The sequence below is a fragment of the Eubalaena glacialis genome, chromosome 13 (genome assembly GCF_028564815.1).
Source record: "Eubalaena glacialis isolate mEubGla1 chromosome 13, mEubGla1.1.hap2.+ XY, whole genome shotgun sequence".
NCBI classification, from domain to species: Eukaryota; Metazoa; Chordata; class Mammalia; order Artiodactyla; family Balaenidae; genus Eubalaena; species Eubalaena glacialis.
The window spans coordinates 86676254-86702632 of NC_083728.1; the positions used below are offsets into that span (position 1 = coordinate 86676254).

The window sequence follows — 26379 nt, forward strand, 5'->3', positions numbered from 1 at the left end:
GGCGGGTGACCGATCGTCTATGGAAATCACAGGAAGTGCTGTGCCCTGGGTCACCCGCTGTTGTGTCTGAGGGGTCAGATGCCTCGGCCTCCCGCTGGGGCTGGTTAGCGAGCATCCCTACTGGCGAGAGTTGACGGGGGGCCTGCAGCTGCTCAGGGACTTCGGGATGTGAGGAGGGGCCTGGGCCCCAGCGAGGGAGTAACTCTTCTGTGACACAAGATGGCACCCAGAGCCTGTGCAGGAGGGAGTGGAGGCCTCGGAAGCCCCCAGATATCTACTTGTGGGAACTGAGGTCCTTTTCTACTGGCCCAGGAGAAGCGCACCAGGGAGTGGTCGGGCCAGGGCCCGTGCACAGGAGGTGGCCTTCGGGAGGGATGCCTTCTGACAGAGCGCGCGCAGCTTTAAAACCGCTTGGGGTGGGCTCTTGTTGAAAGTCTGTGATGGAGGTATTGGGTTCACGACACCATTCTCTCTGCTTTTATGTCTGAAATTTCCCATGATAAAAAGTCAAAAAGTTTTGGGGGGGGTGTGATGTGGCCCCAGGCCTCTGGAGCCTGCAGCAGCCTGGAGCTGCCCACGGCTGCGGCCTGTGTCAGAGCCTTGGTCTGCAGTCTGAGGGCGGGCAGGGCAGGAGCCCCCCGGCTGGCGTGGCAGCCGCTGCCTGGGCACGTGGTCCCAGCGTGGCAGGCACTCGGCCCAGGGCAGCAGAACACATGCCTATCTGAGAGCACTGGCTGCGAAGCCTAACAGCCCACGTTTGGATTCCTGCTTATGCCAACTTGAAGTCAGGTAAGTTTCATGATGCCAGAGCCTCATTTTTCCTGGATAATAATATCTCTACTGGATGGAGTTATGTGGGTTGAGCGAAGTCTCAGCACAGTGTCTGCAAATAGGAGGCACTTTGCAACTACAAGTCTCTAGACCAGAGACTCTCCCTCCCTCTCGGAGCCCAGCCCTTTCCCTGGTTGGGTGAGGACAGTGATGCTGGGCTGGAGGTGAGCCGCACACGCCCCTGGTGTGAGTTCAGAGGGTACGAGCCTGGGCTCCACCCGCCCCCGGCTCGGGTGCGCTGGGCGTGGGGCCGGGCACGGTCACACGGGTGGGTGTGATGCCCACTCTTTGGTGAGGTCCCCTGCAGAGGCTGAGGAAGGGAGGCGGTCACAGCTTTCTACGGCCAGACCAGCAGCTGGTGCCCACTCTCCCACATCTAAGGGATTCAGCAGCCACCAGGTGAGCTCGCAGCACTAAAGGTGACCCAGGACTCTCCCCTCCAAGGGGAGGACTCACTGACGAGGGGCAGCACGTGCAGTGCAAACCAGGACACAGAGCAGGTGTCACTTCATGTCACCAAGGAAATCCCTCAGGGTTTCTCCTGTGCCGTAACCTGTAGCAGAACTGCTCAGCATTTGAGAGGGCTCGGGATGTGTCTGGAGAAGAGAGCTGCTCTTAGCTCTCTAGGAGGTCGTATCCTCTACAGCCCCAGAGACTGTAACGTCACAGCAAGAGAGAGGTCTGTCCTGGCAGGAATTTGCTCTGCTGTTCTCCAGGCTGGGCGACCTCCCTGGAGGTGGCTAACTTCTCTGAACCAGAGACTTCTTATTTACAAATGCATTTTTTAACCACCTCTTTGTGGAAGCCCTGCCATGTGGTACATGTGCGATGAAGTGTTTTAATACCCCACCCACCCAACAAAACAAAAGACAACAAAGGAGCCACCACCAAGTGGCCTTATTCTCCTGAAGCAGAAAAAGGTACACTGGTCGCCAGGGTGACTGAGGAATTATCACAGTGCCCCCCAGGGCTAAATGCGTTTGGGTTCAGGCTGCTGGGCAGGAAAAGCCACAAATCTTCCCAGTCCTTTTAGGTACTCATCGGTGGATGATCGTCAAAAAATCCTTCGCCCTGCCTTACAGTCCCTTGGGCATGGATCAGTGTCCCTCCTCAGCTCGGTGTGAAGGCTTTAATAGCAACAGCGCGTTTATAAATGAGAAAGCGATTGGCTGGGGCAGGCGGCAGGGAGTTACCTTTCTTTTCCATCCGTTTCATGTCCATCAGCTTCTCCACATTGTTGGGGTCATTCAGCCACAGCTGCATCCGGACAAAGGGCTCCCGCCCCTTCAGACTGAGCTTGTGCCAGGGCTTTGGACGAGCTAGGAGGTCGGAGACGGAGCCTTGGGTGAGCCCTAGGATGGTCTCCCCAAACAAGCGCTGACCTAGAGAGAGAACAGAACCAAGAGTGATGTCACTGCTGAGACCCAGGGATCTGGCGGGACAAGTATGTGTCAGGTTAAAATCAGAAACGGGGGTTCAAGACCCACAGTCTGATCAGCTGGGTCCTGGCTTAGAGCGAGCACTTTGTAGCAGCACTTCCTCAACCAGACTGGTAACGAACTCCACTGGTGATGGAGTCAGTATTTCTCTTGCATTCTGGCTACACACAAGGTTTCTCTCAAAAAAGCCTCTGGGCTTCGGATGAACCGAGGCCTGGATGACACCTGCGGCTTTTATCAGAGGTGGTTAATCCCAAACCCGAGCGCAGGAGGTTAAGCAGCTCGTGGGGAGACCTCCCTTTTACAGCCTCAAACCACAGGGCCGTCTGCACCGGCTCCTTTCACGATTAGTGAGGTTACCAGGTCCTGCTGAGAAAACAGGCCACTTGACCCAAGGTCACAGCAGGAAAGAGAAGAAGAAAGAGCTCCTCAGCTTTATTTTCCTGAAAAGCGGGCCATTTCCAACTCTAAAGTCTGTCCCCGCAGTTGAAGCAGCCTGCTCCCCAGGCTGATCAGAGGGTATTCCGCTCTGGAGAGCACAGCGGCGTGAGGTCTGCAATGTTCGTCGGAGGCTTAGAAAGAAAATTTCTCTCCTCTGAGAGCCATTCAGCTGCCAGTGAAGAGGGGCCACCACTTTTAAAGGTACGCACACACACACAAAAAAGGTACGCACGAGAACCAGGCACAACCTGGAGGACTGGACGGGAGCACTTAAATGAACAGGACCGCTAGTGGAAGTGGAGACCGGGATCAGAGGCCAGTGTCTGGTACCATCAAGCCTATGGACCACGACACCGGCTCTGCCCCTCAGTGCAGGGGGACCGTGGACCACCGGCTTGTTCCCCCTGCGGCTCACGTCCTCCATCTGTGAGAGGGAAACACCCCCAGCTGCGCTCACAGCAGTTACAAGAGAAGCGGGGCTCTAAGCAAAAGTTTACTGCATGGAAAGCTTTGGATTTGAGAAATTAAGTTTTTTTGATATCAGTCATTTTAACTGAGATATACATTTACTGATTTTGGTAAACCTGTGGTTTCTCTGCTTTTCAAACTCTCAGTTTAGCCTATAAACACATCCTAGGACCTTACCATTTTTTCGTTGTGGTAGTTTCAAACAAATTTTACCTAATTCTAATCTGGCAAGTGAATCTCATTTCATTCCAAGGAGCTTGTTATGTTCAGGAAAGCGATATATATGAACAGCTAGTTACTATTTGCTTGACCCACCCAGTTGTACGGGGCGGGGTGGGGGGGCGGCGGAAATCAAGCGATTATTCTTAGAAAATTATCTGTATTACTTTTAGAGGTTTCACAGCAGTGGCGCGCAATCATTTTTGAGTCCCAGACATATTTGAGAGCCTGAAGAAAGCTACTGACCCTCACCCTTTAAAATGTGTGCACACACACACATCCTGCTATGACTTTAAGAGACTAACCCATGAACACCCCAAGACCCCAGGTCAAAGGTTAAGAGGATGCCTGGGTCTTGACCAAGCTGCCCAATTCATCTGTAACTTGGCCCCCTTTGCGTCTATTACTCCTCTCACACACCCTGGGAGGGGAGGCAGCTTCTTTCCCGGAGAAGCCAAGACCAGCTGGAGTAACTGTGAAGATGCCTCTCATCTCTAAATCCAGGGTGACGCTGCGATGGAGCCTCTTCAGCTCAAAGAGGAGGAAGTCGTCTCCCTGGTGTGAAAAGTTTCACCCCTCAGATCACAGAGTTGCCTTCACAGCAAATCTGAACCCTGCCTGTCGGGCTCTCCCGTGACGCCATCCAGATGCTACCGGGCTCGTGCTGATTCTGCCCTGCTCTGCACAATCCCCACCCCCTCCCCCAGGATTCAGAGCTCCACTGGCCATGCCCCCATCGGTGGTCGCAGTGTATGGCCTGAGTTGGCTCCGGCCAGCATGCTTGTCTTCCAAGAGGTCCTGGTTGGGGTGCAGGGGCGGGGCTGGGCTGGGCTGGGACTGACCTTAGACCTCTAACACCCTTACGAACCCTGAGTGCTCACAACTATAGGACATTTTAGGTTCTTATAGGTAGCCTGTGAACGTTTAAACCCTTTGGCTGGCTCAGCCTGAGGCCCCCTTCCACTCGTTCTTCCTGAGAACTCCCAACAGGAAACGACCTGCCACCTCCTGACCGAGCAGTTGGGGAGGGAACCTACCCAGGTTGTTGTCGGTCAGCACCTCCTTGACCCTCTTGGTTATGCCGTAGGTGTCCAGCTCTGGAGACATGGCCACCAGCTCTTGAATGCTGAGAGCCGAGTGTCCGGACAGAGGCAGTGGGGTGGTGGGCTGGGAGTCTGAAGCGGGCGGGTCGCTGGGTTCTGGCGGTTTGCCATCCTTACTTGTTTCAATGGGGGGACAGGGCTGCTGGACCAGTTCAGTCAAACTCTTCACTGATTCGCTAGAGCTCATCGGTGATTCGGGTGCAGGGCTGCAGCTGGCAGAGGTCTTTGGGGTGCTTTCTGTAATCAAAGCACACAGAAAACCGAGGCTGAAAACAGCTGTCTTTCACCATGTGCAACTACTTTCCTTATCTAGGAATTACTAATTAAACGTCTGTTTAAGAAGGAGACAGTATGGCAGTCTATGGATTTAAATGAATTGTTTCATAGTTTTTTGGCTGAGAATTAACCTTTCATTTTCTGTATTAAAAAATAAAAAACAGCAACAGAAGAAAAACTAGGGGTTTAAAGAGAAAGTTTCTGAAGGCTCAATAAAGGGCATTCTGTTAAAAAATACGTCCTAGTAGTCACGTGCTATCACTGTCATGATTTCTTCTGATGGAACCCCTTAATTCTATAATTCAGAAGTACCTTGGCTAGATTATAATTTGCATACTTATTTTGTCCATAATTTCCAGCACAAAATGAATGGACGTAGTATTTTAAATGAGGGCTGCCTACGATGTGTGGTCACCACAGCGATGAAGACCCTTGAAGATGAGACCTAAGGCCTCGGCCACCTAGTGCTGAGCTGGGACCCCAGGTCGGTTCTCACTGTGATCCCGGAGGGCTCCATGGCACCCTACGTGGAGGGAACCGATGGAAGAGGAGTGCCCACCCTGCTCTCTGCCAGAGCCCAGGATGTGCTTCTGAAAGCCTAGCTCTCTGTCTACGCCATGCTGTCACCAAGACCGGAAGAGACGGGGCCAGTGTGGGCAGTCAGGTCTCCATGCTCTCCTTTCTTAAGAAGGAGCTGTCTTGTTGCAGGTGCCCGGCAGGGAGTGCCACTGTGCTCTGTTGGTGAGTGGTCCCTTCGGGCCTCTCTGTTAGCATTACCCGTAAAACCTGACATCCGTTCTAGTTTTGGGATGCCTGGAATAAAGGTTTTTGCCATTTCCTAATTTCCAAATATAGAGAAAATGCAAAGTGACCTAGCACTGCGGTCCTACCCACAGGGTAAAACCTGCCTTTGGCTCAGAGTCTGGGTGCAATCTCTGCCCCCACTCCCTGCTCCCACCAGGCACGGCACATGGTGAGATCCCACAGCACCCTGTGTGAGGGGCCAGGCGAGGCGCTGGCACAGGGCTCTACAGCCCCAGAGAGATGACAGCTCATGAGGCCGGGCCACGCAGTGAGTGTGAGCACACATGGGCGGCCCCCCCAATACCCGCGACCTGACTAAAGAAAATGTAAAACTAAGGAGTAACTGAATTTCAACTGATCGTATAACAGGAGTGTCCTTCGATGGACATATGCTATCCAGGATAACAACCTATTCTCAACTCAAGAGGATGGAAAATGTATTCCAGATACAAGGGATATTTTGTATAAATACCTAGAAAGAGAAAATCCCAAATAAAACAACTGCAATTCAACCGATAAACCCATCTGTTGTCCTAAACCAGGACAGAGTTCCACCATCACATAACGCTGTGTCCTCAACCTGGAAAATCAGGTTAAAAATAAAAAAACCAAAAAAACCCACTGGTTTGTGAAAGCTGTAAAAGAGACAGACGTAAACGGCAGAAACGGTCCATATAAATCCTTAAGGCAATCTGGATCCTACAAATCGGATTTCTTCTCTCTGCTCACTCCAGGTCATCATACAACTGGATATAAAACCCAGCAAACGTTATTTTTGAATCTGAAGCAGCAATGGAATTGCACTGTGAACTTGCCCTGAGTCACCCAGGCGAGGGACCACTTTGGCAGATCATTCATCTTGCTCACTGTACACTGTCAAGGATGGCATGAATTCCCCACATGATAAACAGATTTCTTCTCAGGTTTGTGTCCTTTAACCCACAGCAAGGTCAGAACCATGGCTGCCTGGAGAACATACCGGCCGGCACTGCTGCCCGAGCACCACCCCTGTTTTGTTCTGGGCACCGGCGCAGGCGGGTGCCCTGAGTAGCTCGAGTGGAGGCATGTTTCTTTCTTCCAGGCATCGTCAGCAAGACACTCGCACGCATTTTTGCCAGGAAAACCCTCTGAGAGAACCGACCAGAGGTGCTCGCCACACGTTACTGGCGTCCCTCTGTGCTCCCAACCGTGACTGCAGACAAAGGTAACCCCGCCCCCCCACCGAGATCAAAACCCCACTGGGCCTTGGAATGTACTGGGTGGCTGGTATCTGCACCGCCACCCTGAGTCTGTGTCTGAACTGTACTGGCTGAGTGACAACTGTTCACCGACAGACACAGTGCACACAGGTGCCACCGTGGTCTCAGGTCACCGAGAGCAGAATTGGGCCCACGTTTTTGGAGCGGCCTCGCTGGACACACCACGAATCCACAGGCTCAGAACATCACATTGGAAAGTCATTCAGTTCTCTAGAAAGCTACTTCCAGTAAGCACCACAAAACCAGACCCATCAACCAGCTCCCATCGACCCCTGGTGAGGGGACCAGGCCCCTCGGTGCCAGGAGGACAGGTGCCCGTATGACTCACCATCTTACAGAACACGAAACATGGTCAACAGAGAAGAAGAAATATTTTCTTTTCTAAAAATTAGCAAATGGAGCCCTCTGATTAAAACAAGACTTTTTGAAAGAACAAGGCTTTGTGCTCTTCTGTGTAACTAAAAATAATTTAGACAAGAAAAAAAGGAGGAGCCCTGGGCTTGGCACTAAGGCGTTGAGCCTGGGCATGGGGGCTGCCTCTACTAGCTGCCGGTGCTAACTTGAATAGGATTCCTAACTTCCTGCAACATCCCGGTTTCCTCATCTGAAAAATGCAGACAGGGTTGTAATGAGGAACGAACCTGCCACATGGTCAGCGCTAAGGAAACCTGAATTCGATGTTAAAAAAAAAAGAGTTGTTATTAAATTGAACATATTTGTCTATATAAAGGTCCCCTGGGACTTCCCTGGTGGCGCAGTGGTTAAGAATCCGCCTGCCAATGCAGGGGACACGGGTTCGAGTCCTGGTCCGGGAAGATCCCACGTGCCGCGGAGCAACTAAGCCTGTGCGCCAGAACTACTAAGCCTGTGCTCTAGAGCCTGCGTGCCGCAACTTCTGAAGCCCACGTGCCTAGAGCCCGTGCTCTGCAACAGAGAGAAGCCACTGCAATGAGAAGCCCACGCACCACAACGAAGAGTAGCCCCGCTCGCCACAACTCGAGAAAGCCCGTGCGCAGCAACGAAGACCCAACGCGGCCAAAAAAAAAAAAAAAAAAAAAAGGTCTCCCCTGCACGCAGCGTAAATCTCCTCATGATTTATTGCTGTTTCTTCCATAGTTCCTGGCACACGACTGAGATGCTGGTGATAGACTCAACAGCTACATCTTGTGTGATACCATTTAGATGACATTCTGGAAAAGGTAAGACTACAGAGACAGAAAACAGATCAGTGTTGCTAGGGGTGAAGGGCAGGAGTTACCTACAAAGGGGCACGAGGGAATTTTGGGAGGCTGATGGAATTATTCTATATCTTGATTATTGAAATGCGCAGAACGCTTCTATGCGGGCAGAGTGAATTTTACTGTATGTGAATTGTATGTCATTATCAACTTACTTAGGACAAAAGTGCCAGCAGAAAGAATGAATGAAGATGCATTATTCCATCCTTCTTTCACTCATTCCCTAAGTCTGTTGAGTCAGGCCAGTGGGAATACGGCAGTAGCACACAGCAGGGGGGTGGGGACACTGATGTGGCCTGGGGATCAGAGACCTCCTGGGAGGGTGACATTTCAGGGGGACTTCAGGCATGAACAGGAATTAGCCAGCTAAGTTGGGAGGAGTAGCAGTGACAAGGAAGGGAGATAGATTGTTCCAGACACTCGGTGGGTTTGAGGCATCAATAAAATTGAGTGTAGCAAGAATATGAGGCAAAGAGAGGTGGTCCCCAGGGGCTGGGTTGTGCAGGGGCTTTGAATTGGTTAAGGTGTCTGTTTTAATTTTTGGGCAGTCGGGAGCCAGGGCACGTTCATACGATATACCACGTGCTATAAACAGCGGCAAGAGGCTCAGGACTACAGCCGCGGGGACCAGCATGAAAGCGTAATGGTGAGCCCACAAGGCAAGGCGCAGGACGAAACAGATGACAACACTGGTGCACAGGCCGAAAGCCTGCACGCGCTATGTGCTGTGTGTGGCAGTCAGACCCGTAGTGAGGGTATAAAATCACGTCCAGGAAAGACAAAGTGCACATGCAGGACAGACGGTAGCTGACTTCTAGGAGGAATGAGACTAGGGAGAGGCTGGTGTTTTATTCCTTAAAAATACAGGATTGAATAATGAGCAATTCAGTTTAGCCCTTTAGTTAGGGCTAAAGTTGGGTGATCGGCATTCGCTGGGTTATTCTGTAATTTCATGTTTGAAACATTATAGGCCTAACGTCAAAGAGTAAGAAAGTAAACAAGTTCACTGTTGCTTCAGTACAGAGAATGAACCTGCAGACAGCATGGCTGGGGCTGGGAGGTCGTCGGGGACAGCGGATGGTGGCTGAGGAGGGCAGGCAGTGGGGTGGGGAGAAGTATGTAGGCTCAGGAGAGATTTAGGAGATCGCGTCAACAGGACTGGGGGCTGAGTGGATGTAGGGAGAGGGCTGAGCAAGAGGGGGTGTGTCCCACGTTGCGGCTTGGGCTACGGGGTGTGTGGGGTGCCGTTCCGAGAGGGGATGCACTGCAGCAGGAGCATCCTGGGGTGAGGGGGAAGACAATGTTAAGAAACCTTATTCTTGGGGCTTCCCTGGTGGCGCAGTGGTTAAGAATCCGCCCGCCAATTCAGGGGACACGGGTTTGAGCCCTGGTCCGGGAAGATCCCACGTGCGAGGGGCAACTAAGCCCCTGTGCCACAACTACTGAGCCTGCGCTCTAGAGCCCGCGAGCCACAACTACTGAGCCTGCGTGCCTAGAGGCCGTGCTCCGCAACAAGAGAAGCCACCGCAATGAATGAGAAGCCCGCACACTGCAATGAAGAGCAGCCCCCGCTCGCTGCAACTAGAGAAAGCCCGCACGCAGCAATGAAGACCCAACACAGCCAAAAATAAATAAATAAAATAAATAAATAAAAGAAACCCTGTCCTATGACCTCTTGTAACCGCAGCTAGTGCTCAAGCGAACGTTTCTTGTGCACTCACTGTGCGCCAGGCACTGTGCTGAGGCACGTGTCCACGTGCCCGGACCTCAGAAATGCGATGGTGAGGCCCTCAAAGCCAGCCCACCTCTAGGATGAGGGAAGGGGACTGAAACACCTTTACAACCTCACGTGAATGCAGCCGTGCGCTAAGGGCATTTACACACTGGTTCATTCAATCCTCACGATGGTCCTGCGGCGGAAATATAAACCCCGCACTCCAGGCGAGGAAACCGAGGCTCCGACGGGCATTGTGACTTGGCCCAGGTCACTTGGGTGGAGCGAGGATCTGACCAGCTCAGGAGTGGAAAGCCCCCACCGGCCAGTCACTGCGGTATCACAGCAGCCTGACTCTGCCTTCATTCATTCATTCACTCGCCCAAGCGAACTTTTTTAGAGCACCTGCTCTGTGTTGTACACCCTGCTCAGCAGTGGGGATAAGATGAAATTTTTTGTTTTGCTTTATTTTATTTTATTTTTGGCTGTGCCTTGTGGCTTGTGGGATCTTAGTTCCCCGACCAGGAATTGAACCAGGGGCCGCGTCCTAACCACTGGACCATCAGGGAAATCCCCAAGGATAAGAGAAATTAGACAGAGACCTTGCTTTCAAAGAGTCTGCAGCCTGCGGGACTGGGGCAACTGAAAATGCGTGATTTGCATTAAGAGCCCAGCTACACAGACCATCTATCCAATTCTGATGGCAACAGTAAGGTGTTACATTTAAAAAGTGATGTGTGTGGATTAATTTTTTGGGGAAGGCTTCGAATCTTGCAGAAGAGTAGCCCGGTTAGTAAGACACAGATAGCACAGACAGTGACTCAAGGCCCTCTGAAATACACAGAGCTTTCAGGAACTATAAAAGGATTATGAAAAATATTATATTCCAAAAACAGCAGGCAAACAACAGCTGCCTTAAGTTTTCAGTAGAAGCCAGTAGAAAATCCACACCCGCCATAATTTTCAGAGACAAATCTCTCTGCAGATTACCCAATCCACTGTTTAAATTTCCATACCCAGCCCTCTATCTGCAGTAATAATAACCCAAATTCCATTTAGTGCTCATTTGAGCAGTCAGGATAAAGTCATTTCTTATTATCTCCCCACTGTGTAAAAAACAGCTTGAAGGTAGGAAGTCAGCAAGCATTTTCACCAAAAAGTAATTATTGTAAGTGACATTTTTACTGCTGGCATGCCATAAGGCGAACTGTGCATTCAGAAGGACAAGTTGCTGAAACAAAATGACAGGGCACTCTGTGACATTCTGACAAGAACCCAAACATTATTTAACTGGCGGCTGGTCTGATGCACCGCTTTTCATTATGTCCATAGTTTAGGCTTTGAGCCTGCGCCAAGCCAGGAAATTCCAAGCGACTCTACAGACTGTCAAGTATGGAAGATGGGAGAGAGAAGGAGAAGTTTGGGGGAGCAGTGGGGTCACGGCCTGGCGCGTGGAAACATGACTGAGGGAGGGAGGAAGTCAAAGAGCCGAGGAAGAGGGGTCTCGGGGAGGCAGAGGGCGGAGACGGAGCCCGAGGGGAGACGGGAGCCTCGGCGCTGCGAGTGGCACGGCCGTGCAAGGACCTGCAGAAGGTTCTGGAGTGCCCGGTGCTGTCGTCCTCGGTCCAGCGGGAGCCCTGGTGGCCTGGAAGGGCCCTGCCCAGCTTGAGGGGCCTCGACAGTGATGACAGCTTCAGAGGCCACCGCAGGATGACTGCCAGCCCGGGATGCTTCCCAGCCGAGTTCAGATGTGGAGATCGTGGTGGGGACACGGAACCCAAGCCGAAACATAGGGACGTGCTCACGGCTCACGCGGTTCCTGTCTGAAGAGACCCCCCACCTGAGGGTTCATGGCCGCCGGGCCTCTTTAGAAGTAACGAGCTTCTCTGCGTCGGAAGTGAACGGCTGTCTAATTTGCCTGCCTGGGTTTTAGTGCCACACGGTGACGTCAGACCTTCTCTCTAACATCCCCGAGCACCAAACCTTTCCTGGGGGGCGGGGCGGGGGCTCCCTGCCTCCGAGTTTCTGAGCAGATGCTCGGGGCCCATCGGGACCCCCATCCTATTTCTCCAGCCACATATCTCCGTTAGGCACGGCCAACATAAAAAACGTGGAGTTTTTGATTGGCACTGACATATACACACTACTATATGTAAAGTAGGTAACTGGTAAGGACTTGCTGTATAGCACAGAGAACTCTACTCAATACTCTGTAATGGCCTATACGGGAAAATAATCTAAAAGAGAGTGGCTATATGTGTATGTATCACTGATTCAGTTTGCTGTACACCGAAAGCTAACACAACATTGTAATTCAACTACACGCCAATAACAATCCAAAAAAACCCACAAAACACGGAGCATTTTGCTTTTGCGTATGCGTGGTCTTTGGACTGATTAGCAGAGGCTTGAAAGAATACGTGGAGACGTTCATAGACGTCTCGGAGACACGCAGGACCTTTCACACCCCTCCCGCCAAGCCACTGCATGCTTGCTACCGAGAAAGGAACAGAAGTAACCTAACAACACACTAAGGCATGTCGGAGCGCGTGACGTGGCCCCACTACAAAACAGCCTGCTTTCCGAGGGCCTGCGCCTGACGCCGGTGCGGGGGTAACGGGGGGCCTCGGGCCTCATCCCCAAGGGTCCGGGCGGGTCTCCCCCTGGCCCGGGGAAAGCCCAATCCCAAAGAGGCGGCATCACGCACTGGCGCCCACCCCTCCCACGGCCAGGCCCTGCCTGCCCTCCTCGCTGGCCCCGGGCTGGCAATACTCTTTGGTCCTCAGCCAGCCCTGGGCATTGCCTTAGGTCACTGAAAATCCCAGCAAACCTACCAAATCACTCACTCTTTGTTTCAGTAGTAAAAAGGAGACAGTAGGTGCTGGTGTATGTGTGTGAACATTTAAAAAAGTCTGCCTAAGGAACTCGTATAGTGACTTAAAAGCCACAACAGTTTACTTATTAATAATGAAAACCTGTTTAATAAAAGCAAGGTTTCTATTTAACTTGTGCCAGCTTACATCCCCAAGCTTGACTTCCAAGCCACTTGAAGAGAGGGCCTGTGCCCTTCATTCACTAAGGGAAACTTCTAAGTGCCAGGCGGGGTGCTAGGAGGTGGGGCACAGTGGTGACCCAGGCAGACATCACTAAGCAGCTGGCTGTCACAAAGACCTTGGGCCGAGGACTAGGAGGGGGACGTCCAGGGGGTGGTGGCAGCTCGCAGCACTGTGACACTGAAGCTGAGGCTGGGGAGGAGGGAACAAGAAAGAGACCGAGGAGGCAGGGGGCAGGGTCACACACTGAGAAGGTGGGACTTTAACCCCAGGGAAGGGGCTGAAGGAGGGGAGGGCCCCAGCCCGATATGCAATCTAGAGAGATGGTTCTGGAGGTTTAGGAAACAGAAACTGTGTGAGTGTGAGCGTGAGTGTGTGTGTGTGTGTGTGTGTGAGACAGAGGGGGCAGGCGTAAGAGGGAGAGGGGGATCGAGGTGAGCTGCCCGGGCCTTGGCTCAGGTGACCATGGGGATGGCGGTGCTTTCACAGTTCTGGGGAGAAAAGGCTGAGCTCCATTTTGGTTGCGATTCACCGGAGGGGACGACGAACACGTGGCGGGAAGTCGGCGCTCGAGGGAGGGAGGAGGCGGAAGGGCCGTCCTTAGCAGGTCGCCTCTGTCCTAGCGCAGCACGGGGTGCAGGGGGTGAGGCTGTGATTCGCGCGTCTACAGGGCTCCTCCCATCAGGCACTGCCTCGTGCCACCTGTGCTTCCCTCACTCTTGGGATGCTTTCTCACCCTCCTCTTTTCTCCTTGAACCGAACCGGGAAAGCACATGGCAGGGAAGGATCTAAGCACCTGGGGAAGCTGCCCAGGTGACGTGGTCCTGAGCCCAGGAGCGCTCACCCGAGGGGTGGGCACTGCCGGGCATTCGGGATGTGAATTTGCTGCCCCTCAGGCTTCCATGATTTTTCTTGTGTATCTTTTACAGGCTCTCAAGGAAATACGCATGTCCAAAGCAGAGTTTGGGAATGTTAAAAATTAAAAACCTTCCTTAGGTTACAATTCAACTTTGGTAGTGAACTCCCAGGCTGGCGAGGCTGCGGGGACCACACTGGTGACACGGTTGGGCTGGCCTCAGGAGCACAGGGCTCCCGCTGTTCCTAGCTTTTCTACAGATCCACACTGATTTAGAAATAATGCTTTCAAATTACCTTCAGTAACCTTATTACCGAACCAGCTGTGTGTATGAACACTTATCAATGCGTCCCTGTGCATTAAGAGAAAATGTATGTCATACAAACAGTCTAAATATATATTACTGAGATGAGTAAAAACAAACTCTCTAGTTAAATTGCTCTGCTGTAATCAAAGATGAAGCACTGTGTGTGCGTGTGTGCGTGTGCGCGCCCGTGTGCATGTGTTTTCTTCCTCCAGGGTTCCTTTCTGGCTTTGGGCAGACCTGCCCATCCTTCACCGGTACTGATTCTCTCTGGCAGGCAGCTCATACTGCCGTCCTGACAGTGGCATTAATTTTCCCAGATTTCTAAGACTTGGAGGAGCTAAGAGGTGGTTTTGAATAGTGTTTTCCTTCTGAGCCTTTTAGGCCTGCAGCTCAGAAACTTTCCTTCCCTCCAGGCACCTGGTGGACAGCAGGCTTCCAAGTGCCCATCTGCGCAGAGGCTCCAGCATTTGCCCCAAGAGCAGCCTGTCCCCTCTCAATAACCCTGCCAGGCAGCCTGGCATGCAGGTGACGTCTGGCCTGTGATGGAATGTTCCTTAGAGAATCCTTCGCTGATTCAATGAATAGCTGGTGTGGTGGGCTGCTTCCCGGCTTCCCAACAACACGCAGGTGAGTGCACTCATCTGGCCCTACATGGGCCCCAGGCCGTGCGGAGCAGAACCAAGTGACATTTTCGTTGCATGTGATGGTATCAGAAAACCTATTAAGGGGACTTCCCCGGTGGCGCAGTGGTTAAGAATCCGCCTGCCAATGCAGGGGACACGGGTTTGAGCCCTGGTCCGGGAAGACCCCACATGCCGCGGAGCAACTAAGCCCGTGCGCCGTGACTACTGAGCCTGCGCTTTAGAGCCCACGAGCCATAACCACTGAGCCCGCGAGCCACAACTACTGAAGCCCGCGCTCCGCACCAAGAGAAGCCGCCGCAGTGAGAAGCCCACGTACCGCAACGAAGAGTAGCCCCCGCTCACCGCAACTAGAGAAAGCCCACGCACAGCAACGAAGACCCAACGCAGCCAAAACTAAATAAATAAAATAAATTTATAAAAAAAAAAAAAAGAAAGAAAAGCTATTAAGGTACGTTATTTTACACATCCTCCTAATCTCTCCATTCTGCTTTACTTAATTTGTGATGAAATTGTTGAGAAAGGGTACTTAATGTACGACAGTCAGTAAAAGTAATTTATCATCTTCCCGCTTCAGTGCTCACGTTATCAGCGAACTCATTTTCTGCATTCATCATGCAATCAGCCTATTATTTGCATATTAATCAGGCAGTGGACCATGAAAGAACTGCATCCCAGCCAAATGCTGCACTATCTCAGGAGAAACACTCAGTAATTATCATACATCAGTGTTATGATGTGGTAATTGATTATAACATCTTTCTGCTGCCCCTGGGGGGGCCCCTCTGCTCACCCAGCTCCAGGCACTCCGGACAGATTGCTCTTTTCCTCCCCAAATCAAAGTCACCACTGCTGTTCTCTCCAAGTGCTATTTCTGTGGGGTATTGATCCTCCCTCTTCCAATCTCATGAGGTATTTAAACTACGTGGAACAAACTGACTGTAACTCAGAGACGAGAGGGTCTAGCCGGGAGGAAGGCATATCCCTCTGGACTCAGCCTCTTGGCTTCAGAGGTGCTGCTCCAGCTTCCGAGAAAGTTTCCTTGTCGAGAGAAATGCGGCAACTTCAGTCCCTCCTCATTGCAAAGTTGGTACAAAGGCAGTTTGGCTGCTTTATTTAGGTGCCAAATGACAGACTAATTTTGGCCCTCTTGTAAAGGACAAACCCAACATCTGCCAATTCAGACTCGGGCTATATTTAGGAATCCAGTTCCAAAGGGAAGAACAAAACACAAAATCAAGATGAAGCCGGTGACGGAAGCCGCCTGGCTTGCTTCGTTCTCTCTGGGACCCCCTTTCTCACTCCTGAGCATGACCCTGGCCCAGGGACCAGTCAGCAGGGGGCGGGGCCCTGGGTCCTGGGCTGGCTGAGGGCCACTAGCAGGGAGAGGGCATGAAGCTGAAGGGCGGCGCTGTCCTTGCACGGGAAAGAACCCTGGGCCACTGTGCATATCTTCCTTGGATCTAGCCTGGAAGGGGTTTCAAAGCAGCATGGACCCACATCACAGGCCAGATGGGTCATACACTTTCTGTTGCAAAACTTCATAAACCGGGCTCTGACTATGCCACTGATTTGTTGCTGGGTTCCCTTCCCTTCTACCCAGCTCCCAGCCTGAAACACAAGGGCATGCCTCTCGGGGTAACTGAGGCATCTGATTTTCTGTTAAGTGTTCATCTTGGATCTGATTTATTTTATTATTATTTTTTAATAAATTTATTTATAAATCATTTCCACTTTGATCCACTTAGGGATCCAAGGTATTAGTGCTGCGCTTGGCACATAAAAGGTGCAAATATATGAGTTTCTTCATTGTACTCTTACCACCTTTTAAAAATTACCTGAGGATTTTTAAGCATTTAAGCTTCTTCATCCCTCCCTGGAAGCAAACCATTGAAAACTGAAGTCCTCATTTGCACCTGTGACCTACTTTTGCCTCTTGTACTGAATGCCCAATGTACTGTAAATTCCCTTCTCCAAAGAAAGTCTAAGGGGAAGAGAAAGGAGACGTGTCCAGAGGCCCGTGACAAAGACCTGCCGGGGCCTTCTCCTAACGGGCAGTTAGGGCGTGCCAGGACCGAGGGTCCAGGCCAGGCAACCAAGAGAAGCTGAGCGGGATGGCACTGCCGCTCACCTGTGCCCACAGTCACCCCTGTATCCAGACGAGATGGCCTGGCTCTGCACTAGTTTGCCCCAAATGGCCTGAGCGATGACCTGTAGTCTTACTCTTGAAGCTCAAGATTTTGGGTGAACTTCATGGAATGGCAGATGGACAGACAATTTTCAAAGATGGACGGCATTTCAGGGAAGCCAGGAATCTGGAGAGCTGCGTGCAGGTCATCCTGCAGCTGACCCTTTGTGCCGGCTGCCACCCAGCCAGGCTCTCACTTGACAGTCTCCGCCCAAGGAGTGAGTGCTGGACCCGTTTTCTGTTTTAAAGCCAGGAGCCTGACATTTCATGTGTGCACGTACATTATTCTATAGCTATCTGTGTGCGCACGAAATGACATAATGGCAGTGGTTTCAAGGGCAGCAGTAGGAAAGCAAACACTCAAGTAGCACTTCCTCTGTGCCAGCCACTGCTCTGGAGGCTTTTATACATGAACTCATTTAAAACTCCTGAAGGTCTAGGAGATAGGTACTTTCTTTTTCCTATTTTAGAGAAGAAACTGAGACACAGAGAGGTCGAGTCACTTGCCCAAGGCCACACAGATGCTCAGTGGCCGAGACAAGACGAGCCCTCTGCAGTCGGCTCTGAGCCACCGCGTCCTGCTGCCGCTCACACGTGCTCAAGGCTGCTCACCGCAGGATCATTTCTTAGGTTCTGCTGTTAAAAATCAATCTAGGGACTTCCCTGGTAGCACAGTGGTTGGGAATCCGCCTGCCAATGCAGGGGACACGGGTTCGAGCCCTGGCCCGGGAAGATCCCACATGCCGCGGAGCAACTAAGCCCGTGTGCCACAAATACTGAGCCTGCGCGCCTAGAGCCTGTGCTCCGCAACAAGAGAGGCCACAGCAATAAGAAACCCACGCACCACAACGAAGAGTAGCCCCTGCTCGCTGCAACTAGAGAAAGCCCGCGCACAGCAAAAGACCCAACGCAGCCAAAAAAAAAAAAAAAAAATCAATCAATCAATAAAAATAAATAAAATTAAAAAAAAAATCAATCTAAATATCTCTCACTAGTGATTGGTTAAATAAAATATGGTATGTCCAGATACAGGAATTCCCTACAGCAGTGAAAAGAGGAGGAAATTCTTTATGTCTCAGCCTAGGGCAGTCTCTACAGACTATTGCCAGGTGAGAAAAGCAAAGCACACCTTGAGCACTGCGTGCTCCCTTCTGTGTGCAACAAACATCTAGATGCAGAGACTCTCTGAAGGCAACGAACAGGAGGGCCTTGGGGGAGAGCACCTGGGGGCCTGGGGATGAGGGAGGAGGGCGACTTATTTTTGAAAAAGGGTGTAAGCTCTTTTAAATCCTGCATTTTGTAGCCATGATGCATTTTACTTATTAAAAAAAAAAAAACCCCAAAAAACCCACAAACCATAATTAAAAATAAAAGTCTCTTACTCTGGGTTACTCTGATTCTCTTGTCTTTTTTTGGAGAGACCCAGTGACAAATCCCACTCAAGGAGCAGAGACCCTTGGGGGCTGATTTGTGCAGAAGCAGCCTTTCCCAGGGATCGTGGTGACAGCATTTGCTGCTTTGAGACGAAAACATCGAGTGGGCTGGCTGGCTCAGTGGCTGCTGCTCCAGGGGTGCCTGTGCGGGGCCTGCAGGTACAGTGTGCTCTAGGGGAGGGCAGGCCGGGCCGGCTCAGCTCCACCACCGCCCCCCCCCCCGCCCCCCGGCGTCCCAGGAGTGAAAGGGCCTCTCCGTGCTCCCTCTGCCTTCCTGGTTAATGTTGCAGCGAGGCAGTTTCAGGGTCGTGCTCAGGCGCCACCAGGAATCCCACAAATGCCCGGAACGGCTAGGAGAGCTGAAAAGGCAGTGCAGGCACGGAGGTAACGCAGGGAGGCGCAGCTTCCGGGGAGCTCATGAGAAGCCGTCCTCCCTCCCTCCAGCCTGAGGGCCGGGTGGGCACTGCCTTGCCCTCCCGCCCTCCGAGGCCGCTCCTGGGTGTGCTGAGCCTCAGCCTGCCTCTCCACGCTCTGGAAGCCCACCTCCTCTCAATAAAGAGCCGCCCACGGGGCGGCAGGCTGGGCATCCTGGGACCCAGTACCGCCACGGGGGCAGGTGACGGAGGTCACCTCAAAGGAGCAAGGAGCCCCCCTTCTGTCCTGATCTCCATACTTTTTTTCTTATCATACAAGCCTTAAGGTGGCAACAGGAACCCTATTCTACATAAAGAAAAGACAAAATTCCTCCGTAATCCACTTTCCTTCTGTTATTTTAAAAGAAAAACAGAAGGCCTCTAAAGTCGGGGCTTCTACTATTTTCGCTTTTTTTTCAAAGGTTCCGCACATGCCCCGTCCTCAGCCATCAATGAACGTCTGCACCCGCAGAGCTCTCCACCTGGAATGTTCTCCGCCCTGACCCCTTCGTCCTTCACGGCCCAGCCACCTCCTGGGGCGCCCTCAGCACCACGGGCCTCCCCACCGGCCTGCGCCCACATGTACCAGATGACAGACAAACGGTAAGGTAGGTTGCGTCTGATTCCAGAAACCTGACTTTTCTGATCTTAGGATAGACAATTCCTTTATCGTGGCACTCTTGGTAACACTGAAATGCCGTCATGCAGGGCACAACCAAGAAAGAGAGAAATGAATGGGCACTCAGTTCTTCCGGCCACCAAGTTCACGGCCGGTGAGCGGGGGGCAGAGGCTGAGCCCCAGGACTAATGATGAGCAGAGCGGCCACCTGCTCAGGAGGGGTCACTTCCTAGCTCACACGTGGCTTTCCAGAATTCTCTTTTGTTTTTGATCTGTTGTCTATGGCCATGTATAAATCAGTTATGTATATACAAATCTTTTCAGCTATTCAAAATAAACGAGGGTTAGAAGAGTTCTTTTCAGAGAGCACCAATAGTTACTTTCACTGATGTATTTCCATGAAAAGAGAAGAAAAAAAAAGAAAGGAAAAAAAAAAATCAACTCAGTTCCAGTCTAGGGCACTGAACAAAGAGTTTTGCCTGCTTTAGATGGTGCCATGGAATTCTCTGGGGGTTCGACTAGCCCTTCCTCTTCTTATTAATGTGCTATCCAAATGCCCCACCCTGACTTAGTCACCAAAACTGAGGAACTGATTGCTTATTCAAGGAAGCTGAGTTTAAAGCACTAAAACTGTGGACGTGTTCTCCTGGTCATTTCATGGGTACCGAGCAAGAGCCATTATGCATATTAAAAAGGAAGGCTGGCCTGTCCCTAACCGGGAGCTGTGGCCCTGGGACTCTCCGGCTGGGCTGCGTAAGGCCATGTGCAGCATACAGCCCCGTGGTGCTCATGTCAGGGAGGGGGCACACGTGGGACCACCCACGTTAGAGAGGGACGCAGCTGCTATCTTCTCAAGAGGGAACTAACTGGTGGTCTGCTGAGTGAGAACAGGGACAAGGAGCCATGGAATTCTTCACGGCCGGAGAAGATTTGGAACCCGCAGTTCCTGCCTGACACGCTGGGAAAAAGCTGGGTATTTTATAATTAATCCGAGGAGACTGGGCCACCCTTTCGTCGGTACAGCTTGCAATAATCCATCTGGGCGTGGAAGCTTGTGAGCTACAGTAACGAAGTGCTCCCAGAGTAAAAAGTTACAAAGCTGAGCGCATGGGCGACTCCTGTCAGTTCTCCATAAGGTGATGAGTGACTTGAGTCGCATTTAGAAAAATCTGTTCCTTCCCCTTTCTTTCTCCCCGCTTTGGAGTTGTCTCTTGTCTCCTTCTTTCCCTTGGGGCAAAAAGATTAATCACACCAAGGAACCATGAATATGAAATGAGCTTTAAGGAATGAAAAGGAAAAAAACAATCCAATTGTAGATCATATCTAACTAGGTACCTACGTACTACCTACACGGATGCACACACGTACATTACATCTCAAGGTTTTCTTCTTTAAAAAAAAAACACCCTCCTAACTGATAAGCAATGACCACAGGCCACACTCAAGAGAAAACAAGCCTTACTTGGTCCCTCCTTTCTCCTTCTCTGAGCGCTTCCTTTGCTTCTCCTGAGCACTGCTATTGCTACGCAGGGCGAGGGTAGCAGGTGCATGATAGCTGGGATGGGAGACAAACAAATGGGAGACTCGGAGAACCAATCCCAAAGGACTACCTGCACCTCTGTCTTGCCATATTAGATTAACGACAACCCAAGACACTGGGGACTTTGAAAGAAGCCAACAGAAACACGTGTATAAAGGGACTTCCCTGGTGGCGCAGTGGTTAAGAATCCGCCTGCCAATGCAGGGGACACGGGTTCGAGCCCTGGTCCAGGAAGATCGCACATGCTGCGGAGCAACTAAGCCCGCGTGCCCAGAGCCTGCGCTCCGCAACAAGAGAAGCCACCGCAATGAGAAGCCCTCGCACCGCAACAAAGAGCTCGCCGCAACTAGAGAAAGCCCGCGCGCAGCAACGAAGACCCAACGCAGCCAAAAATAAATAAATTTATATAAAAAAAAATGTAAAACTAGACTACCAGGAAATATAGGAACAGGTAACTGATCTGAAGTTCTGTCCTTTAAAAACCATTTTTGTTTTTTTTAAGTTACTCATATGATTGGCATGGAACCCTCCATTCTCCTCATCAAGGCCTCAACAGCGCAGGTCACTCACTGAAAGTGGCATCAACTCTCCTCAGTGTCCAAGGCCATCACCCCAAGTCTCGAATCATCAAAGGAACATCCAGAAATGGTTACAACCACCAGGAGGAAAAAGTGATGATGCACTGGAAACTTCAGTTTCTCTCTCCTTTATCATAAACCTGATCGGCAAGTTTGACACAGAAATCATTAAGGAAAATGGAGACGCTGAGGGCAACAGGGCTGGGCAGAAAGAGGCAGACAGGAATTCTTAGCGAGGAGAACAGAGTCCCGTGTCAGCAGTTTGCTGTTTAGTTGAGTGAGGCCCTCCACCCTCCGGGGCACCTCATCGCCATGGTAACTAAGCACAGAGCCCTGCATTAGACCCACACGATCTCTGCTCAGACCGAGGCTGTGGACAGAAGGCGGGTCTTCCAAAGTCCTTCCACACCTGGGAGGCTGAACCGATGGCCGGGCCAGTTCGGCAGCCTGGATTCTCAGACACTGAGTGTTTCTCACCAGTATTCAGGAACAGACCAACCCAGGGTCAGAATTACCTTCCTGCAGCCATCTGCTGCCACCACGCTGAGCTGCCTTGGGCAGAGGCCTCATGGAGCCCACCACCAAGGACAGAGCATCTTTCTGGGTCTGGGGGCCTCTTGGAAGGATTCCATGGTAGCCACGGCGAGAGCAGGGAATCAGAATCCTGGAGAAATCCTAGGCCAGAGGTGTTACTCCCCTGCCTTTGGGGGAGCAATGCTGAATACTTCCTCCGAGACACTGTTTTTTTTTTTTTTTTTTGGCCACACTGCGCGGCATGCCGGATCCTAGTTCCCCGCGCGCGCCCCCTGCATTGGAAGCGCCGAGTCTTAACCACTGGACCGCCAGGGAAGTCCAGACACTGATTTTTTAGGCTGTCAAAGATCCTGGGGTCTCCAATAGTCATTCATCCCACTGATTTACCAACACTCATCATTATAAGAGAATTCTGTTTTTCAAATCTAAATTCCACATCCCGAAAGGCACGGCTACTTTAATTTTTAGAAACACTCCTGAAAGGATAACGCTGATAGTAAAGAAATTTCAAACAAGGAAAACTACCACCCACAATCTTGCCACTATATGATCATCTGTCTTTTCATTCTGACAAGCACCTTCTAGTCTTTCCTGATCCAGAGAAACATTTTCGCTTAGCTACCATCATGACTTAAAAAAAAAATTTCTATTTTCCTAGAATGTAAGAAATAAGTTTTCCACCTTTCTCCACAATCACCATAATTATTATTTCTACTGATGGCTTCCCAACTGCTGACTCACAACAGGCACGTCGACTGAGAGGTTTGCCATCCACCTCCCGTCTTGTGGAGAGTGTCGAGAGGCCTGCCTGGGCCTCTTCACAGAAAGCAGGGGAAAGTTCTACAGCGCTCACTTGTACCCAGGGGCTCACTGCCTCCTGCCTCCCTCCCTCCTTCAATCTGCAGGCTCCCCAAGAGTTTAAATCTCCTTATTTTATAAAGTAATTTGATCTCTTACAAATATCACTTACATCTCTCTGAGGAGCCCTGTGAGTTGTTCCCAGGTTGGAAATGTGGCTGTCATGGGAATGTTGCAGCACGGCAGCGAGTGCTTGCTATACAATAAAAAGTAAAAAGCCATTCTTTAAGGATTTGTTCCGACACGGGGAAGGTTTTGGCATCCATCACAACCGACCTGGGACTGCAGGCGATGTCTTATTTTATTTTGGAACAAGGGGTTTTGATCTGAAAACCGTTAGTCACATTCTGCCAAGTTGGGTCCTGACTCTGATGGGGCAGCAGATACTCGGAGAGTTTAACAGGGGACCAGCTTCCCATTAGAGCAAGAGGCAAGGAGAATTTTCCATGCAAACGTCCGCAAAACTCTAGCACAAACAACCACGTCCATTATTTTCTCTAATGTGTTTTGAACGGGCGCCAGTGCTGTGTAAGTTCTCCAGTACTTGCTAATGAAATTGGCCAATGCAGAAAGGCAGGGAGAAGGAAGTACACCTGATCCTTCCTAGAGGGCCAACCACTCCATTTAGAGGTCCAGCCAAGAAAACCAAGAGCCTGGGTTAGATACAGCCTTCCACCCCTCAAGATGGAACACCCAAAACACAAGAAAACGTCAACCGGGAACTTAGCTGCACCCAGCACACTCTGGCTGCATCTGTGTGCGGGTTTGGAGTTTCGAAGCCGTGGCGGCCGCTGCCGCCCAGCTGTTCCCCTCACGACACGTGTTTTCCCTCGTAAAACTTCCAGCAGGCTGGCGGGCTCCACGCTCCTCACTTAGCTTTGTTTGTGTTTTCAATGAATCAATGGGATATGGAGACTAATCAACATGTTTAGAAAAATAAAGAAAGAAAAAAAGAGGAACAGCTCACGATGCTGGCTGTTCCTGAGAGCTGGGTGGGAAAAGCCCGGCACAAGCGGGCACAGAGGAAGGACAAGGAGGGGGTCCAGGAATCAGGGATGTGGGCCAGCCCGGGCTGCCGTGTCCAGAGGTCCGCGTGGTGGAGATGTGACCTCAAAGACCGGGCCTCGGGGCTCTCAGATGCCTCCCGGAAGCAGCCCCAGCTCCTGGGCCCGGGCTCCAGGCCCTCCACCACCTGCTCCCAGGCTGGACCCCAACCTCAGTCCCACTCTCCTGAGTGTCATGCCCTGAACTGCAATGCCCATTCCTTGTCCCCTGTCCCCTGCTATAAGACTGGAAGCCCCCTGAGCACAGAATCCGTCTCTGACTCGGACCCCAGCCCCCAGCCCTGAACACAGGGCCTCACACCTAGAAGCCGACGGACTGATGAAAGAACACGGTGAGGAACAAGAAAACGCTGGAGGAACCTGCACTCGGCCGTCGACTCTCTCCTTCTTCATTAGAAACTACGACCTCGACGAATCCAGTTTGCCTAGAGGGTACCATGTTTTCAGCTCACCAGATCCAGAACGAGGGATCCTTCAAGTCTCCCCAGTACAGACCAGAGGAAAACACAAAAGGCAGGGAAATGTTTCATTCAAAACACCAGACATGGCTAGTTACCTGAGCTCACGCAGCCCTGCTGCAGGGGGTCCTGGAGTGACGTCATGGAGTGCAGGACTAAACGAGAGAAAGGGGTACAGTTAAACGAGGAAACAAACTTGGGGGGTTACAGCTTCCTAATACCTGGAGCACAGCAGAGGGGGCACAGCAATAAGGGCCCCAAAAGCCCAAGGGAGGGCACCCACTCCTTACGGGGAGGGCCAGAACGGGGCGGGGGTTGGGTGTCCACGCTGACAGGCAAAGCGCTGCCGGTAGAAAGCTGGGCCACTGGCTGGAGAGCAGGCGGAAGCCGTCACCCATGAGATCTTTCATTCTGTTCCTTTGGCTGATCTCCTTTCCTGATTCCCTGATTTAGCTACTTGACTTTTACCTATATTTATGTATAAACAGCATTTTCCTAATTGGTAACTCATTTTCTGCTGCTTATAAAATTAGCTAGGCACAATCTTCTCTCTCCTAAAAACTGAGTCAGTCCCATGGCAACAGGTGGTGGAGGAAGCGGGGCGGTTCTCAGGCAGCAGCTGACAGCGTGGCTGGTGGTCTCCCCGCACAGGCTCCCCTCCCCCACCACCTGCAGCAGCCCAGGGCGGGGCTGCCCTTACCTGGCCCTTGCTGCTGTCCTTGGACAGGCAGGACGCCCTGGCCCAGCTCGCCATTCAGCCAGAGCTGCATCCGGATGAAGGGTTCGCGGCCTTTTTGGGTCAGCTTGCTCCATGGCTTCGGCCGGGACAGCATGTCGCTGACACTGCCCTGGGACAGGCCCAGCACCTGGAATGGCGACCAAAGACACACAGCATCAGCACCCCGGATTTGGTGTGAGGCCGCAGAATGTGTTAGTGATACACGCATGGCCATGTGGAGGTGTGGTCGGGATGGATGGCACACGGGGAGCACTCCTGGGGCCGAGCACGGAACCAACCCCTGGGGGCGGGTGGCAACAGCCTGGGGTGGGGGATAAGCTTTTCAAGGTCACCAGTGGGCTGATGCCCTGGCACGGGGAGCCACAGTCACAGTCAGTCGCAGCTTTCAGCTCCCAGGGAGAGGAGGGTGGGCAAACGGAGGGGAGGGGCTCCCCCCAGGGTCTCGATCCTGCCAAGCCTGCAGGGCTGTCGTCCTGACAACCTGAGGAGGAAGCACTGAAACCATGTTGCTCTTTGCCTGGTGGCGCCAGCAAAGGCCGAGGTGCTGGGGGCCAAGGACCCCTTTAGAGCAGGAGCAACGGATGCCGGCGGGACGCGGGCGCCCGTCTCCTTTGCTGGCGCCGGGCCAGCCTGGCATTTACAAAGGTCTGCTCTCTCTGATCACATCCTGCTCGATGGTAGGGGCCCAGAGGTGAGCTGGTGGCAACCGAGGAGCCAGCCTGGGAGTGAAGCTCACTGCAGACGATCGACAAGTTGCACGTACATACCCGACTTTGTTACGCTCACATATGGCCATACATATGTATGGGCACAAACACCCCCCACAGGACACAGATGCAGCCCAGAGATATTTAGGGGCTGCATCCGATCACTCTTTGAAAAGTTCTCAAGTTCCAGAATAAACTGCACTCATGGGCCAAACAAGTTCAATGCTATTAAGTCTCTGCTAAATTTAAGGCATGAGCACAAATGTCTATTTAAATGTTCTCAAATGATATTTTTACAACGCTGAACTAGAAATTTCAAGGGACTTTAAATTCTCATCCTCATTTCTATTCACCCCATCACCTTTTGCAAAGTCGGGACAAAGAGCTCACAACCATATTTCAAGGATTCATAGCACGGTACATCGCAAACACTGAACTCAAGGCAGGACCTGGTAAGGCGGGTAGGAAGTTGTGGGGCGGGCCACTGCTGACCCAGCCACGTGGCCCTCGGGGAGGCTGTCTTTTTTTTCTTTTTGCTGCATTGGGTCTTCGTTGCTGCACGAGGGCTTTCTCTAGTTGCGGCGAGCGGGGGCTACTCT

The 26379-nt window shown here is 51.8% G+C and overlaps 1 protein-coding gene across 6 annotated transcripts in view; it reads right to left on the reverse strand.

Annotated features, from left to right (window-relative positions):
- Positions 1–26379, reverse strand: part of CUX1 (cut like homeobox 1) — a 377925-nt gene that overhangs the window by 35639 nt on the left and 315907 nt on the right. For 3 of the 6 annotated variants that reach the window (XM_061209654.1, XM_061209653.1, XM_061209655.1), the window contains exons 19-22: positions 25035–25200; positions 24433–24489; positions 4436–4738; positions 2025–2213 (exon numbers count right to left, since the gene is read on the reverse strand). The exons of the other annotated variants lie outside the window; for them this stretch is intronic. In XM_061209654.1, the coding sequence (XP_061065637.1) occupies positions 2025–2213; positions 4436–4738; positions 24433–24489; positions 25035–25200 (715 nt within the window). The remainder of the gene's footprint in view (positions 1–2024; positions 2214–4435; positions 4739–24432; positions 24490–25034; positions 25201–26379) is intronic. 6 annotated transcript variants of the gene reach the window in all.